Here is an 18,684-nt window from a genome sequence, read left to right as displayed (position 1 = left end):
AGCTACGTAAGCTGGTGGCATTGAAGCAGGGGCTCGAGTTAAGGGGGCGGGAGGGGGGAGGACGGTGATGCACTACATGTGAATATAACGATGTGAAGCTCATATGCGAATGTCCTCAATGTTTGTAATGTTTGGAGTGTTGTTAATAAAAAGAATAAAAATTGTTTTAAAAAAAAAAGGTGGTCTCTGAGGGAGCCAGAACCTATTTACACGAAAAGAAGAATAAGAAACCAAATAAGAAAGACCCAGACACAAGAAAGATAAGAAGGAAGAAGCCAATAGACCCCAAGGACAGTTCCTCGTAAGGTCAAGGTGAGGAGGAGGTTCGGGAGGCTAATCCACAGCTTGACAGAGGACTCACCAAGAGAATTGGAAGTTCAGGCCCGAACTATCATCAGGCAGAAATCGTCTGCTTAAAGCCCTGTGTAAAGCGGACTAGCTGCCCCTCGATTCATGCTCAAAGGCTGCAACAAGATCATTTAGCCATCGACTATACCCCCCTTCTATTGGACTTTAAGGTTAAAGATGCGTAAAGGGCCATACTGAATTTTACCCCAAAGTACATATTCGACCTAAATATAGCACGAGAAAAACAAAAGCTGAGGAGGGACATTCGATCGATTAATCGGTGCAGCAATGAGCAGAAATCTGATCTTTCCAAATATTGGAAACAGAAATACAAGATGTGGTTGCTTCAGTATAGGGTGCAAATCTATAAAACCGATTCAGAAGATATGTTAAAAGAAATTAAGAACAAGGACTCAAGACAAATCTTGCGCCTGATTAACGCTTAAATCTCCTCTCAATCCTCCCTACTAATCAATGGGGTACCAGAATTAGAATGGGTGAAATTCTATGGAGAGCTTTTCGCCCTAGAAGGGTCCATCTCCCCACTGACACCGCAACGGCCGTGGGTGATCCCGTTTGACATTCACGATTTGGAAGGCGTTATTAAAAAGGCTAAGGCATCAGGAGCCCCCGGCCCTGACGGTCTCACTTTTGCAATGATTGAGCGGGCCCAAGAGGTGTGGATACCATTCGTGTCAGCTTTATTCACTCAGGTAAACGACCTATATGAGATTCCGGCTTCTTGGAAATCAGCTATAATAGTATCCATTTTTAAGAGGGGTAATAGGGCTGATCCTTCGAACTGTCGCCCTTCTGGATGTGTTGGGCAAACTGTACGCCTCAGTCATTCTGCTCAATCTCCAGAAATTGATGAAGTTAGTCAGCAGAACAGATCAGCGTCAATCAGGATTCATTAAGGGTGTAGGAACCCACCTGATTCTATTCCTCTTGAACCTATTAAAGTGGAAAGGATATAAAGAACATACAAACATATATCTAGCCTTAATTGATATGAAGCAGGTCAGTATGAGATTTAGGCTAAATGGCTATCCAACCAAAGAAGTTCTGTCACTCTACAGCCAATATGACAGGTGTGAGAAACCTAAAGGTGTCTCATTTGCTAGTCCCCGGGGATCTGTAATCCAGGTGGTCAGGACGCGGTCATCGCTATTGGATACAGTTCCTGCGGGTGGACCAGTGGGGGAGGATCACCTGAATGAGAGGTCCTCAGGCTGAGGAAGTGGCGCTGACGGGCGAGACGCGGTACCCCCCTCCTTTGTAACACCTCTTTCCCATCCTACCTCGCAGGTTATCTAGAAACTCTAACCACCCCCCTTTTCCAACATGAACACTTTCCTACACTGTGACAAACAACGAACTAACACCATAGCCGTTTACCTGACATGTCTGAACACAAGGGTCAGGCAAAGTCAGGCAATTGACAACTACACATACCTGACGGCCCTTTCTCTTCCCCACAGGTATAAAAAGCGAAGCACGAAAGCACACTTTGAGCAAGGCCAAACTAACAAGAGAGCAGCTATTCTGGACCGGCAGTTCAAGCGAAGGAGAAAGGCGGTGAGACCTGAAAGCACGACGAGGAGGGAGTAGCCCATGCCTTTTTCAACTCAGCCCTGCAAAGCCTTCGAAAGGAGAATCATAAGACCGGGAGCCATAAGGGTATCCCAATGGTATCTGTTCAGCACAAACAAAAAGAGGAAGGGCTGCACTGCCAGGTGTCCCAACTGGACTCCTGTGCAGAAAATAACACAGAACACTGATGATAAGGGACTAGAGGATAAGGACAGGGAGGCCCTGTCCCTCCAATGCATTTCCAGCATCACACCATCTCACAAGAAAAACTCCAGTGTCCAGAAAATACAGCAGTTGACCCAGTGTGCTGTGTGCAAAAGAATATGCATGCAGTATTTTTTTTAATGTACATTAGATTTATATAGCACTTATATATATTTAGCAGCAGGGGTTGGCGCTGCAGCAGTGAGATAACTTCTGCGTGGCTCATTGTTGGCTTCTTTACTTGACTTCACTGGCGGTGTGGCGCCAACCCCTGCTGCTAAGTTTAATTCGAAATGAAACTTTGCAGGTCAGTATCGGAATGACTACATAACATGTCGCTAGGTTTAATAACCAGTGGAGGTGAGCAATGAATGGGGAAACTATGAACCCAATGAACAGAAGTAGAATGGGCAAATAGACAGAAGGTGGAGCTTGAGTGGAGACAGTATAGAAAGTAGAGATGTACCGGGGCAGAGGAAACCGTGACATAGTGGAAAGGTGCAAGCAGAATAGAGTTCGTAACATGCAGGAGGAATTAGGTCTTTAATACCATGCTGTGCAAATCTTTTGAAGGACAGTTTGTTTTCAACGTTTGGACAGCCTTCATGGGGGCTTAGGTATGTAAAAATCTCACGTTACACATGGCCATGCGTGATAAAGCCATCCAGGTCTGTGTTTATTTTTTTCGTTTGGATTATGGGAAATTTAGTTTTTCTTTTGCGTTTTTTAATATAGGAAACTAAAAGTTCCAGAATTCCAAGCAATACCAGAACTTCATGACTACAGGAAGCTTGAGAGCCCGGGGTATGCCATAATCATTCCACAGTTGATCAGTACTTTTGTGCGAGACACATAAAGTATAATAACTTTTATTCCGGTTCCTTTATTTCATAGAAATGTGTAATTTGCACGTTCTGTAAAAAAAGTATTTTTAAATTCTTCACATGTAAAACATTAGCATGGCATGTTGTTATTTGTATCTCATTGTTTATTTGCGCACACTTGTTATGAAAGTGCTGGCCCTTGCCCCCCAAAACCACAAACGAAATGACCTGAACTTGTACACCGTGAATATGCATGCATTTGTATAAAAACATGCACACTTTACCATTACACGATATAACAGAAGGGCCATATAATAGGGAGTGGACATTGTAGTGTGAGTTTCCTTAGCAAAGCATACAAAATGTATGACCAGACACATGGATAGTAATTAAGAAAAGCATGGAATATATACGTAATCATCCTAGACAGTTCCGGCAGTAGCAACTGAAGTAGTGTCTGCTGTGGTATGAGCCTAAAGCATGTGCAAATGCAAGGGGGATCGGACCTTGCTGCGGCATCGGGCCCTGCTGCTAAGTTTCATTAGAAATGAAACCTTGCAGCGGTGCTCTGCGCCGCAGATAAACCACAGGGAATAAGACATAATGCGGCTTGTGAAATAAAACCAAGAAAGCATAAAGTTGGTGGAAAACCTTTTGGCCGTAGGCTTTATCAGAGTTACATAACCAAACAACACTCATGGTGTTTTTGGGCCCCGCGGGTTGGTAAGAGTGGCCCCACTTATAGCCAGCCAATGTCCATCATTTCCCAGAGCTCTGTTCTGATTTATCCAGGGTTTCGAGTCTTTCGGCCGATCTTCTTTTGCATTTACAAGCGGGACCTGGCCCCCAAAGTCTTTCCCTATCTTTTTCTTTCTGAATGACACACTATACTTGCTTGTGGGTCTTCTCTTGTTCTGACCCGTCCCGCCACACCGAGTGGGGCTATGACCACCCAGGATCCCCCCAAAAGTAACTTTGAACCTTTCGTTTTGCTAAAACTTGGCATCTGGAATGCATCTTTTATCCCTGCCATTGCCCGGCGAAACCTCCCCCAGGACGTGCAGCCGGAAGCTCTGTGCTAAGCTTCTAACCTTCAATTAAGACTGTACCTGTTTTTTTACCCAGCAGAGATAATGGTGTGTTCTGTTCCTCTATCCTAAAGCTCCTTGTTTCTCATTTTTCTTTTAATTATTCCCTTATAAAAACACACTTTCTCTGCCAACCCGTCTGGTGTGCTATTCATTCTCACAACAAAATTCTTCTATTGCAACACCATAATTCCCCCAATGGAGTGCATTCTTCAGCTCCCATAATCCGTTCTATCGAGCAATATTTAACCATTGCAGGACCATAACCCATGCTGCCATCTTCTCCAAGCTGTATTACCCCTCATAACATTAATTCAAGATCGGCTGCCTCATTGCAAGCTTGATTTGTCATGCGTGGGTTTGCTTGATGCGCCCATTCCAAGTATCATTACCCCTTTTAATGTTATTCCAGGACCACCCCTTTATTGCAAGCTTGATCTGTGATGGATGTGCTTGCGTGTTGCGCCTTCTCCAAGCTCCATTACTCCTTTTAACGTTAATACAGGACTGCCCCCTTTTATTGCAAGCTTGATCCGTTATGGATGAGTTTGCATGTTGCACCTTTTCCAAGCTCCCTTACCACTATTAACGTCAATCCAGGACCAGCTGCCTCCTTGCAAGCTTGATCCATTACGGAAATATGATATGATATGGCATTTATAACATGCCTATACACAAGTGTTTCAAGGCGCGACAAGGTAAAGGCGGGGAAACAGGGAAGACAGACAAAGATCCTACTAGGCCAGGTGACATTGAGATCACGAAAGTGCAGGGGAGGGGGCAGTGCAGTACATAGGATAACAATAAAATAAATAAAGACTATCAATAGAAGTGCAGCCATCTGGTGGCAAGCGCAAGGGTAAGTGCAGACCTCATGGGTCAAGTGCTAGTAGGGGCTGTAGGGATACAGAAGCAGTCCCTGAGTGCAAGGGTTCCCCGGGAGGCAGTGCAGGTTTGCAACTGGCGGGGAGAGGACCTGGGCCCGAGATCAGAGGGTAGCCAGGTAACCAGTGCAGTTTCAGATTCAGCCAGGAGATCAGCAGAGAGGGGGAGAGAAAGCAGAAGCAAAGAGGAAGGTCTTGAGGTGCTTCCGGAACCAGAGTTGGTTCTCCTCACGTTTTAGAGAGGTTCAAGAGGGAGGCCCCAGCCGAAGAAAGAGATCTACCACCAACTTGCTGCTTGGAGAAGCGACTGACCTTGAGGGAGTTGGAGGCGGATGAGCGAAGAGCTCGAGAAGGAAGATATTTAGGAAGAGAGAGTTGAAGGTATTGAGGTCCGCGGCTCCAGGAGGCCTTGTGAACAATGCAGAGGGTTTTGAACGTAATCCTCGCCGCCATCGATTTCCAGATTTCAGTCCTGGAGAGATACGATCTCTGGGCTTCAGGCCATGGACAAGCCTCGCAATCCTGTTTTGGATGAGTTGCAGAGGACGTAGAGTAGAGGCAGGCAGATTTAGAAAGAGGCTGTTGCAGTAGTCCAGTGTAGAGAGAACCAGAGCTCTGGAGACAGTGAGTTTCTGGGGGAAGGAGAGGAAAGGAAGAATAGCTCTGAGGAGGTGCAGCTGGTAGTGTGATTTCTTAGAAACGTCAGAGATGTGAGGAGAGAAGGAAAGTGTGGAGTCGAAGATGACCCAAGGTTTTTAGCCTCAGGAAGCAGGAAGAGGGCCAAGAGAGGCCAGCCACAGAATGAAAGGAAAGGAGGGTGCAGGTGTGCTGATGAGGAGAATCTCAGTCTTACTGGTATTAAGGCAGAGATCATTGGCGGCACACCACTCCTGGATGGTGGACAGTCAGAGATGAGAGAAAGAGAAGAGGTGGCGGAAGGGAGCCAGAAAATGAGTTGAGTGTCGTCCGCATATCACTGAAAGTTTGGGCAGAGTGCGGCAATGCGGTGGGTAAGAAGTGCCAGGTATTGGTTGAACAACCAGGGGGAGAGGTTAATGTAATTGGATGTTAATGGATGAGTTTGCGTGCTGCAGTGATCTGTAGCTGCGTCCTCTTTCCTCTAGGAATTCCTTCCCTTAAACTACGCTGCAACTGCCCCCACAGGAGCACATTCAACCAGTCTCTTGTGAAGTTTATATTTCTTGAACCATCTAGCGCCTGGGACAAAGCCATTCAAAGCCGATGACAAACCATGGGCGGGAGGCGCACCCCCCAATCACGACGGTGCCTACACCAGGCAGTCCTATCACTAACCCCTACCATCCTTCCCTACCTATTTTATTCCCTTCATCTGATCACTTTCAGCCTTTTTCTTGCTAGCAGCAGGTATATATACCTGCCCATCTGGTGGACTGCCCCTGCTTGCCCCTACCTAGTTCTCTTTTCCCATACCTTATCCGTCCCTATGTCTCCCTTCGCCTCTCTATTTCACCTGGCATCCCCTATGTGTCCCCTATGTGTATAACTTTGAGATTTCTTAGAGGTGCTCCCAATTTAGCTCCTCCTTGCGACCTCAAAACATATTAGCTCGACCCTGGCGCTGCCGGTGCTACTATCTGCTCCCTCTGCTCCCACAGGTGGATTGATGCAGTGATAAAACACCGCTATGCAAATTTACTCCCTCCTTTAATGCCAGTCCCTACCTTGCACTTATGGCACATTTATCTGACATTCAGAGCATAATGGCTCATAAATAATGGCAATATGCTAAGATTTCCTCTTCCAGTGTCTTATATATATCAAAATTGTGACACCCTTGTGCGATGTTTAAAACATAAGGGATCGGGAATAATGGCAAAAGTGCTGCATTCTCATTTTCGGGTGTCTTTACTTCTACATACCAATGTTGTACAAATCTCGAAATGCAACACATAAGGGTTCTATCCTTTCCTATATGTCTGCACTACGCAGAGGTCAATGCAACTGTGTCCCTGCCCTACTCCACGGGGCCACGCTTACAGGAGAATATTACAATGGAATCCTGTCATGGGATTAAAATTTGTTTCCATTGTTTGGCAGGTAACTGTAAAATTTAACTTGTACCTCACTCTAACATTTCCCTCATATCGCACTCTTCCACATCACTTTCACATGCCATGCTCCAGCTGTTGAGCTGTTGGGATCCCCTTTCACTGCTGACCACTCCGTCCATGATGCCATGTACTCTAAAATATGCGTACTGAAACAACCCGTTCTCCCTTGCGCCGTGCACTTCATAAACTAGGTGCTCAGTGTGCGGCATGGAACTGCACCATACGCCATGTATGTGTAAGTGCGATGCATTGCTTGCTCAATAGGTGATGTTATTCCCCCATATCCTCCCTTCTGTTACACCTGCAAAGATTTATAAATCTAAGTCAAACGTGCACAAACTTTGCTGCGCTATGAAGCCTGCATTGCAAAGTGAGTGTGATGATTTTACCAGATGACCATAATTTATTATAAAGTCATTTTTTTTAACTACCTATGCCCCCGTAAATCCTTCCTTACTCAAGGTGCATTAACATGTTTTTTGGTTCTAAAAAGACCTCACCCGTTCACCGGCCAGCTATTGGCCTGTCTAAATTGCCCTGCTTTGTACCTCCCAAATCCATGACTCACCCATGCAGATACTTGCCTTCCTTTTCCACAGCGAACCGCTGCTCTTCCTTTATCTCACGATCAGCTGTTTCCAACACCCCTGGTGCTGCCGATACTTCTGCCACCCACTGCTCCTTGTGCTTAAGGCCCCTGGCCTGCTGTACACGGATGCTCTTTTGCTCCTACTTCTGGTTCTCTTGCTCCTTGCGAGCGTTGTATGCTCCCAGCAGCCCTGCGCGCTTTAACATTATTATTCTCCTGGTGCTCATCAGGGCCCAGCTGTATCGCTGGCGTGATAGTGGAAGAAACGAAACAGCCACGGTACACTGCTCAGACTCCACTCTTGCTGCCGCTACTTGGTGATGAGTAGGCTTTTGCCGCAGTTCGAACCTGACTTGCTGATCATACGCAGCTTATCTCAGCGAGTGCTCAGCCAGCTCTGCTGTCTCTGTCCACCCCAAGACTGTGCAAGCGCTCTATGTCCTCACCTCTTCTTGCTACCCCTGAATGGCCGCCTCAGTCGAGTGTTTAATATTTTGTTGTTCGCGGCCGGTATTGCCGGTGTGCTTTGTTCGCCGACAAGCAGCGAACGAAAAGAGGCTGTTTGTGGAGTGAGCGTGGGCTCGGACGTGCTCTGACCATAGCGATGAGCGCTGAGTATGTATGGCGCCGTACCAGCCTGAGCAGCTCCTACTGGGAGGCCAGCGGGTCAAGCCAGCTCAACCCCTCCAAAAGTTGTCCTTGCCTCGTTCGTCCTGCTGTATGCAGCGGCAGGGACACCTTTGCTTATTCATCAGCTGTAAAGGCAGCGCCTGAGAGAATGTCTCGCAGAGTGTTTGCTCACAAGACACAGCATGTCATCAATCTCTGGACTGGCTGATTGAAAAATTACTGTTTAAATGACTTCAAAGACATTAAACAAGTGAAAAATACCCTCCCAATCATTGTGGGATATTAGAAATGATTTTTTTTTTTAAATTAAGAATTCAGACCCTGCACTTAAAACTCCAAACCCCAAACCCATGTGTCATGTCCCTCACAGTGGGGACGCAGAGCAGCAGCGTGCAAATGAACACACCCACACAGGACAGCAGTAAAGTGGGAACTGATTTATTTGTGTCTCCTGCACGTATACATTAACAATGGTGATGTGCCCACTTGGCGTCCCGCATGCCAGTCACCTGACCCGTGCCGGGACTGGTGCCAAATGTTACACCTCCCCCCAGAATAACATTGTCTTACCCCATCTCCTCGATCCATCTCCGAGGCTTCCGGATGGTTCGAGGAGGTCTACCTTTGTCGCGTTCACGTGCCTCCATTTGTAAGCCATCCTCTTCAGTCTGCTTCTCTTTTTCAGAGACCTCTTCGTCCCCTGTGCAAGGCACAAATTAGTTTTCAAAAATTGATTAGCAGAGATTGCTAATTTAAACAAATTTGATTAGCAAACAGACCCATTTGATTATCAATTTTGTACTAATATTGTTAATGTCACCAGAAGTTATTTGTACCCAAGACATGAAATGAGCAACAATACAGCAGTTTTGCGAACCACTGAAATAAGACATTAGTAAGCTTAGTCAGGCCTTGCAAATACTTTAAAATTCAGCTAGACCTACAGGTTGGGTAACTTAGTTTACCTACTCAACCTAAGAGAAATGCACTCGATCCATAGCAACGGAGGACAACACATTTAAAATGAGATTTCTGTAAAATGGTGCATGTCACTACAAACCCGCTTTATGTTTGGCACACTCCTTCCTCCCAGGGGCCAGCCTTGCACATTGAAACTTGTATTTGATATTTACTGCAAAGTAAATGTTAGATAAATGTTTCAAACATCTCTTGCTAACGCTTCTTGCATTTCATAAAATCTACTTGACTGTTTGAATGGGCGTAAAGACTTGGCGAGCCCTTGATGAGTGTCTGTAAAATTTGTATTTTGTATTTGTATTTATTTTCATTTATATAGCGCTTTAATCCAAAGCGCTTTACAAGAGGAACAAGCATAATACAACAAGCAATACATGACAAATTAATCTGAAACAGAAAACAGTACAAGGGACAATTTACATTATTGATGAGGAAAGGTGCTGATGGAGAGGGACTAAGTGAGAGAGAGGGTAGGAGGAGTAGGTAGAGATAGTCAGCAGTGAGAGAGGAAGTAAAAGAATGCTAAGGGGGTTAGTGGAAGAGATAGGATTTTAGAGAAGTGCAGAATGAGGGGTAGGAGGTAATAGAGCAGACTGGGAGGCGGTTCCAATGGAAGGGAGCGAGAAGTTGGAAGGAGCGGAAGCGGGAAGGGGCACAGGGTGGAGGAGGAGGAGAGAAGGAAAAGATCTGCAGAACGGAGTGAATGAGAAGGAGTATAAAAAGTGAGGAGGGAGGATAGGTAGGGAGGGGCAAGGCCATAGAGGGATTTAAAGACTAGACAGAGGAAATTAAATTTGAGCTGTGAATGAAATGAGAGACAGCCTAGTGAGTTGAGAGAAAAGGAGATGGAGATGTGTGGTGAGAGAAGGCAGAGGGAGCGGATGAGAGTGATAGATGGATTTGAGGGGGGAGAGGTGAGAGGAAGGGAATGCAAAAGTTAATGCAATAGGTTAGGAGGGGGGGTTGGCAGTGATTCTAGTTCCTGTAAGATTTATCAATTCTATGGTTGTAGGTGGTGGTTTTGGCAGCTATGATCGCTAGTCTATATTGTTTGGCGGCCTCAGTAAATTGGAGTTTTTGGAGTCTGTGAGTGTTTTTCTCCAATTTGCTTCAGCTAGGCGTTTTAATTTGTGTAGTTCCAGGAGTTCAGGGATGAACCAGGAGTTGGAGTGTTTGGGGTTTTCTGGGGGCTAGTGGCGCTACTGCATCTACTGCTGCTGAGAGGGTGCTATTGTAGAGGTCAGCCAAAGTGGAGGGATCACTAGTGTGTAGGTTTTGGGCTTGAAGGGCTTGCAGGAGCGGGATATGCTCTCTTTGGTGAGTTTGCGAGTGCTACGTGTCCAAGCGGGGGGTAGTGCTGGCCAGGGGAAGGTGGTGTGTTCAGTGGGCGTGGTGGCGAAAGATAGTATGTGGTGATCTGACCAGAGGCAAAAGGTTTTGCTAAAGATGGTTGTCTGGCAGTTGAGGACAGCTATCCAATTTAGGGTGTGACCGTTGATATGAGTGGGGTTATGGACGCAATGCTGGAAGCCTAAGGAATTGAGAGCATGGGCTATATCGGATGCATGGGCGTCAGACGGGTCATTGAGGCCAGGGTTCAGATCTCCAAGGAGGATTATTCTGGAAGAGGGTTTGATGTTGTTGCCCACTGCTTGCAACAGATCCTCTTCAAATGTGAGTATGGGGTCAGGGGTCTGTAAGCCAAACATATGGTCATGGTGACTGTGTGAGAGGGGGTTATCCTGGCTGCGAGTAGGTCACAGTTTCCAGTCATAGGTATGGTAGTACGGGTGATAGGGATAGATTCTTTGGCGATTAGAGCTACTCCTCGTCTAGAGGCAAGTCTGTCTGTTCGGTAGATTACATAGCCAGTGGGTATGGCCAGGAAGAGCGCAGGGCCAGAGGCTGGGTGTAGCCATGTCTCAGAGATGGCAAGAAAGTGTAGGTTGAGGGTGCGTGCAGATGAGGTTGTTAATGTCGAGAGCATGAGCAGTGATAGACTGACATTGATGAGGGCTCCCATTAGTGGAGTGGTGGGGTCGTTGGCCTTGTTGGGCTGGCGCTGTGGGTTCAGGTTGAGGGACAGTGAGGGCACTTCTGGAGTGTTGGGGGTGGGTCTTTTGGAGGTGTTAGGTATATGGGCTGTTTGCAAGGGCATGTATCTGCCTGTGGGCTTATCCTGGGGTTGGGATACTCTGCGAGGGCTGTGTGGTAGCTGGGGGGCTGACTTTGGATTGGGCATTGTTCGGTGTAGGATGGACTTGCTTGGCATGGTGGGATTGTTGCCCCAAGCGGCAGTTTCTAGACATAAAGGTGTGAGGCGGGATGCTGGCTGAGGGTGGGTCGTTCTGGATGCTAATCTGTAGTGCCGTTGAGGGAGGCTTAAAGTTGACCTGCCCTGCATGTTTGGAGGCAATGGGGGTGTTGGGTCTCTAAGGTTGGATAGTTTGACGGCATAGGAACGTTGGGTTTTTTGTTGCAGTCATATTCCAATGAGATAGTGGGGGGCCGTATGGTGTCTGCTGGGTTGGATTGGGTGAGGTTTCAGCTGGAGAGCCACGAAGGGGGTTGAAGTGCTGGTATCAACGGGAGCTTTTAAGGCAGTGTTTGTATGGTGTATAAGATTCCTTTGGGGGAAGGGGTGTTCTTGCGGCATGTTTAAAGGGAGGTGAGTGAGGGTGCTCACCGGTATGCATTGCGGCAGGAACAGTGTGGGAGGGGGTATCGGGATAGTATCCCAGCAGGACAGGTGGATAGTTTTAAGGACCATATGCATGGTGGAGCCGACTACGTAGCTAGAAAATGCCAGCTTACCTTGACCATATACGGTTGCCGAATCCGAACGCCCCATGCTCAGCTGAGCTTTGTCGGTGTCTGGGGTGCTTGGGTACATGTTGGCGGCCCTCTTCACCGGTGCAGCCTCCAAGCTGTGAATGATGGATCTGGGGGGCGAAGGGTGACTGTGTAAGCGCCTAAGAAGCAAACAATAAATATCATATGTAAGTGCTGTTTTACATAAATCTGAACATTTAGCAACATTTGTAAATGAAAACGTATAAGTAATACATTTTATCAGTCAGATGTAGTTGTACTGTATCACACTTCATAGTCAAGTGTGAAAGTATGAATTAATCTACACAAACACACACAATAGTGTTACCATACTTTTTTGGTAAACATGTAAACTCTACATTTAAAGAACCGTTTCATACAAAATCTGTTGCTGTCAAATCCTTAAAATGTCCAATTGTATCATTATAGAACAGGATGTGCCTAAAAACTGAAAAAAAGAATAGCGTTGAAGCACATGACAATGCACAAAGAAGGTGGGTTTTAAGGAAACTGACGGATCTTTTGCTACAGCAACGTGGTAGCTTAGTGGTTACGGAAATAGGCAGGAGTCTGGGAACTCAAGTCTCCGCAATGGATTTTCATATCTATTTTCAAACGATAGATCGATGGTTGTTTTTTCTTTTATGGCATTGTTTGGCATGTAGCGACATGCACATCTGAGTTTTTTTTCTCATTTATGAAATGTTTTGGCCTGGCATGTAACACCTGCCAGTAGCACGTGTTAGTAGTAGAAGTGCCACGTGTCACTGGCACGTGTCACATGCCACATTCGGCTCTTACCCCGACTGTGTTCCCGAACCTTCCCTCAGACCTGGTAGGAAAACGAAGTTGCAAAACGCGCCTTCCATTAATAATCGCCTTGGTCCTCTGAACTCCATGGCCTGCGACCATGGTCCACGGGCAGTTAACTCCTAACATGACGGCTTGTTGTTGTTTCATCGCCTCAGCCGCTGTGGCGCCGAGTCGGATAGTGACCCCTGGTCCCCTGCTGCTAATTAAATTTAGCACGGGCCGGGGAAGTTCATTGGAGGTCCTTCATGTTAGGGTGCAGGGCGCCGCAGGTGAAGCGATTTTGTTTGGGGGTGGCGCACCTTACTGTGGGCTGCTTCCCTGCCAGTCCCCCACCCACAGTCTGTCCAGGTTCACTACCCCAGCTTAAGGGCCTGTGAACCTTATGCTCCATGCGGCTTGTCATGTTAAGCGGTCACAGGACAGACCTAGAAAGAGGTCCTCCAGGAGCAACAAACACCCAGCCCTGTGGGACACCGGCTCACCTGCTATGCGGGCGGGACTCCATCATAGGCCGGGCAGGACACCGTGGATCACCACAGCACGGACATTGGCAGGCCGACATGGTGCCAGAGTGATCCTCAATGGGCTCGTGCAGGCAGTGGTTTGTTTCTGGGCTGCGCGCGCAGATGGATCATTTGCTACTGTAGCAAATGTCCCCTGAGCCCCGCCTTCCCGCCCTTGTTTCAGCGCCAGATAGTCTGGGTCTGGGGGCCCTGGGCGCTTTTGCAAAATGATGCAAATTGCAGTACCTGTCCAAACGCTGCCTGGCCGGCCATGGGATGATTATGCCCTCCATTTTGCCAAATGGATGGGATCATCAGCCCAGGCAGCCCGCAGCAGGGTGCGATGCAGCTCACTCCCGTCTCCTGGCATCTCCAGTCCTTTCATTTGTCCGCCAGCAGCACCCATGTGTACGGCCCCAGGGCATGCAAAGAAAAACATAGGCACCCAGCAGGCTCGTGACCCACCACTCCTCTCTCCCAGCTTTCAAAAGCATATGAACACCAAAAGCCCAAAACATATATTTCCGAGTGACTCTTAATTTAAAGTAGTCTATGAAAGCGAAGGAAACATAGTATTTACTGTCACTCAGCAAACAGTAAGGTTTGGAGGCCCAGGGTTTTGCTAACAATCTTGGCTTAAGCAAACAATAGATTTGATTTGTTTCGAATGTTCACCTGAAATTGTAAAATTAATACTAAGCCAATACTGTATCAGTAACCAATGTTCACCTTATGGATTGTGGTCTCAGACTCTCGCCATCAGTTTAAGCATGAAATGGCTGCTGCAAATCAAAACATATTGCAGTAAAAACGCAAAATAAAATATATGTTTTTTAAATAAAACATGTATAATAGGGGGCGTGGCTTGAGGCTGCGCCGATGCGGGCGCCTCACTGAGAGCTCCATGGAACGCCCGGTTTTCCTGCCACTAAATGCCCGTCAGATAGCTTAAATCTCAGCGTGGAGAAAGTCTGGCAAGCAACGGAACACCCCAGGAGGCTGCAGTATGACCCTGAGCGGGAATCGGAGCGCGGAAGCCCCCACTTGGCTGGTTGAGGAGACCCGGCCCGGGACCTGGACACACTGCCCAAGATGGTGGCCGCAGGGGGCCGCTGACCCAGGGAGACGGAATTGCCACAGCGGCGCAAGCAAATCTACGCTAAGCCTCCCACTCAGCCTGCCAGCGCGGACTACAGCAGCGGTGCGGTGAGCCCCTGATAGCTGCGGCAACATCAGTGGAGGGGCCGCCGTGCTTAACCCCGGCCCATCATCCTACAGCTGGTGACAGTGGGGAGAGGCGCTCCTGAAGAGGAGAAGCGCCGGAGGGCTGTGGCTCCCCCGCAGATCTGGTGCCCAGCAGTGTGGGACCTCATGCTGCTCCTTCGCCCTGTGAACCTCGGGGTGCCGAGGGGGGCACCCGGCCCACCCGCCATCCACCGCAGGCCCAACATCACACGGAGCCTGTCCTCCTTATGGCCTGCCCACGTACCACCTCTCTGCCAGCAGCGGGCCGGCCGGCCCCAACCCTGGCCGGGGGTGGCCCGAGATGGCCCGACTGAGGAATCCCTACACCCGCAGTGACAGCCCCTCTGGCCCCCTTCACCACGGTCCCCGCGGACCAAACAGGGCACATTGGGAGTCCCCTCCCCCGCCACACACCACCAAAGCCTGCAGTGGCGTGGCCCCGGCCCTCCGCTCCAGCCTGTGGTCTCTGGAGCCTCAAGGAGCCGCAGGGGGTCCTCGGCCCGCCTGCCCTCCACCGCTGGCCCAACATCAGCCGGAGCCAGCCCTCCCTCTGGCCTGCACCCCACCTCTCTGCCTGCGGCGAGCCCGCAGGCCCCAGCACCTGCCGGGGAAGCCTGAGGCAGCCCAACCTTGGAATCCCTCTGCCCGCAGTGACCGCCCTTCAGGGCCCCCTTCACCTCGGTCCCCGCGGACCCAGCAGGACACCTCGGGAGTCCCTCTCCCCGGCACACACCATCAGAAGCCTGCAGTGGCGCAGCCCCGGGCCTAACCCACTGCTCCAGCCTCGGCCAGCCTGGCCCTGAAGACAATCCAGACCCCGCTGCCCACACAGCAATCTGGCCGGCGGGGGCCTGACCCACACATCAGACAGCCTCAGGGGACACTGCGTTCTCCACCAGCGGTGACCAGACAGCCCCCATTGACAAGGTAGGGTTGCCTACCAGGATACCTCACGGAGACCTGCGCACCCAGCTAAGGCGAAGTGGGAGGCCCACCTGGCACCTGCCCCCACTCCACATTGGTCCCTCTCCAACAACAACCCGCGGATAACACCCATCCGAGCAGACGGCGACCCAGACACCAAGATGTCTAAGCACAAGGGTCCAAAATCAGCAGACATAGCCAATCTACTGCAGCTGAGGGAGAAATCCAAACAGCCGGTCCTCCCCTCGGCCCAAACCTCCTCACCCACAAGGGTCCAGGGACAATGGGCTACAAAAGAAGATATCCAGGCCCTCCTAGCTGACATCAAAGTAGAGTTCCGCAATTGCATGGCAGAGGTCACGACCAAGATAGAGGGCCTGGACAACCGCGTTGAGGCGGTGGAACATAGGGTCGGGGACAGAGAAGACCAAGTCCTGGAACACTCGGCGCACTTCCTTCCTTGACTGCTATACCTATGCTCTGCTCTCCCGTCCCCCCCAATCCCCCGAAACAGGCCTTGGAGCAACTACACAGGAAGCTTGCAAAATTTGTCTGTTGGGGGTGCAGGGGCAGAATACCCATGAAAGTCATGACAGGGGCAGCAAAATGGGGTGGCTTCGGGCTACCCAACCTTATGAACTATTTATTGGCGGCCCAACTGATGAGCGCAGCTGCCTGGGTAGACCTGGAAGCCCCCCCGAAATGGACCCATATCGAGCAAACTAGATGTGGGCCACAGCTACACTCCCTACCACATATCCCAGGGGCCCGCCGAAGCCATGGACTACAGATGCTATCGACAACCAAAGCAACCCTAGACGCGTGGTCATGGGCCCGGCGGAGGATGAAGTTGCCCAAAGGCTTGTGTCCGCTCTCTTCGGTCATTTGGATCCCTGACTTCTCACCAGGAATGGAGGCAGCACGCAAAAGCCTATGGACTGCAGGGGGCTCCGATCCCTCTCTCAACTCTATGAGGGCAACACTCCACTCAGCTTCGAGGAATGCAAAGATCGCTTTCAGTTGACGGAAATGGAGAGGTTTACATACGCCCAACTGCGCCACTGGATCTCGCAGCCGGCGGTCCGCCTAGGGGCCACTCGGGACCTCCACCCCCTTGAACATGCGCTGGGGGAAGGCACATGCCGGGACGGATCACCAAACTGTATCGCCTCCACCAGGAGGATATGTTAAAAGTCAGACCCCCATATATGTCCGGATGGGAAGCGGACCTGGGACACCCCATCGAGGACCAGCCATGGGTGGAGATATGGACTAGGATCAACTGGACCTCCAGATGCGTTACGAACAAGGAGTGCGCCCTAAAGCTCCTCCACCGCTGGTACTATTCCCCAGTTCGCCTGCACCATTGCAACACATCTATAGACCCGAGCTGCTGGAGGTGCTGCGGCGAAAGGGGGTCCTTTTTCCACATGTGGTGGGGATGCCCGACAGTGCAGTCCTTCTGGAGGGAGATCATACGGATTATTGAGGACATTACCCAGCGCAAACTGCTGATGGACCCAGAGATAATCCTCCTGGGGGTGACAAGCTAGACTGCTATCCTAAAAAGGACGCTCTGCTAAACTGCTTACACATCTGCTGCTAGTAGCCAAGATCACAGTGGCACGGAAGTGGAAATCGCAGGAGGGCCCTCTATTGGCCCTCTGGTGGATAAAGGTTTGGGAGATTCTGGTGGCGGAGAAAGTCACGGCAGCTATGGAGGGGGCTCTCCACCGCTTCACTGACTGCTGGGCTCCAGTGCTGGACTACCATAGCCGATTTCCAGCGTTAACTTTACAACCCCGCCTGGTGTCGAGCTTTCTAGGGCTGCGAAGCCCAGACAGATCCCCAGCCCATCAGAGCACCACAGACTTGGGGGTGGACATAGGGGGGAACCGCTGAGAGGGGGGACTGATCATGCTTCACATATATCGATTGTACTGGGAGTCTTTCCAGTGTGGTTAATATGCGTTTGATGCTGTAACCGAAATAAATAAAGTTGTTAAAAAAAAAGTATAATAGTTTTAATAATTATGGCTTTAAATACACACTTTTTTGGTTGTGTATTTTTAAAAGACTCTTGCCTTATCTCTGCCAGTGTCCCCATTTCTCACCCAACATTTTAAGTGGGGTCCTTGCCTTATCCCTTCTCGCCTGCTTTTCCACCTCCTCCACATAGATGGGTATCAATAAAACATACATTTACAAGACTATTGCAAAAGTCAATTTGTGGTCCTGAACTATGCTGCAGAGAAAATGGTAATACAATACAACTGCTTGGCGAGTATAGGAATAGTTTTATGCTACAAATACCCTTCCAGTTCCAGTAACCGTCATATACATTTGTCTTGGGAGGATAACTCAGGGGCAACGCGCTTGCCTTGGAAACAAGATGACGTACACAGGTTCAATCCCCAGGATTAAGCGTGCATTATAAATAAGCAATTATAATTATTCTACCTGATCCATGCCACCAATAATGTTCCTTTACCTTTTGGTGCACACTCTTACTGTGCGGGACAGAGGATAGCTGTGTTCGATTTCTGATAGAAACATACTCCTTTTTGGTTCTCCACATACTTCATACCAATTAATTTAAGCAAACAGTTGTCTAGTAACAATAGTGTTTATTGATATTATTACCTGTCAACAAAACATGGTCATGTGCATACCATTCAAGATGTTCACTTCTTTGACCTCTAGCCTCTTGGAATGGTCCATTTATTTAAAATTCTAGCTTACTGACACACATTTCAATCATTAAGACATATTTGCTCAGAAGTTTGACCAGTTGTTTTCTCACATTAGTATATTTAATGTATGTTATGTATGTTGTTAAATCATTGTTCAATGGTCATCTAAATCTAACAATGTTCTCATTGCACATAGCCTGAAATCGATGGAATTGATTCGCTTGAAAAATGCAGAAGGAAATGTGAACCTGCTTTTCTCTTCTGTGCAGTACGTTTCTTCTCTAGAAACAGATCTTTCTATATTGATGCCTGATCTGGGATTACAATTTTTGCACCATATATATATTCATGAAATTAAAAAGGATATACTCTTCCATTGAATTACTTGTCTGTAGGCTGGGTGTCACTCCTACCCTCTCACTCACTCTTGCCACTATCTATAG

At 48.7% G+C, this 18,684-nt stretch overlaps 1 protein-coding gene across 1 annotated transcript in view; it reads right to left on the bottom strand.

The window, feature by feature from the left end:
- The window catches only part of LOC138580011 (uncharacterized), a 170,349-nt gene extending 156,889 nt beyond the window's left edge, over positions 1-13,460 (bottom strand). Inside the window, exons 1-3 of the mRNA XM_069650242.1 lie at positions 13,359-13,460; positions 12,046-12,203; positions 8,824-8,953 (exon numbers count right to left, since the gene is read on the bottom strand). Of these exons, the coding sequence (XP_069506343.1) occupies positions 8,824-8,953; positions 12,046-12,203; positions 13,359-13,438 (368 nt within the window). The 5' untranslated portion in view covers positions 13,439-13,460. The remainder of the gene's footprint in view (positions 1-8,823; positions 8,954-12,045; positions 12,204-13,358) is intronic.
- Between the last annotated feature and the right edge of the window lie 5,224 nt (positions 13,461-18,684).

The sequence above is a fragment of the Ambystoma mexicanum genome, chromosome 3p (assembly GCF_040938575.1).
Source record: "Ambystoma mexicanum isolate Mex_15411 chromosome 3p, UKY_AmexF1_1, whole genome shotgun sequence".
Classification (NCBI taxonomy): Eukaryota; Metazoa; Chordata; class Amphibia; order Caudata; family Ambystomatidae; genus Ambystoma; species Ambystoma mexicanum.
Note: the sequence above shows the minus strand (reverse complement) of the source record. Positions and strands in the feature narration are given on the sequence as shown.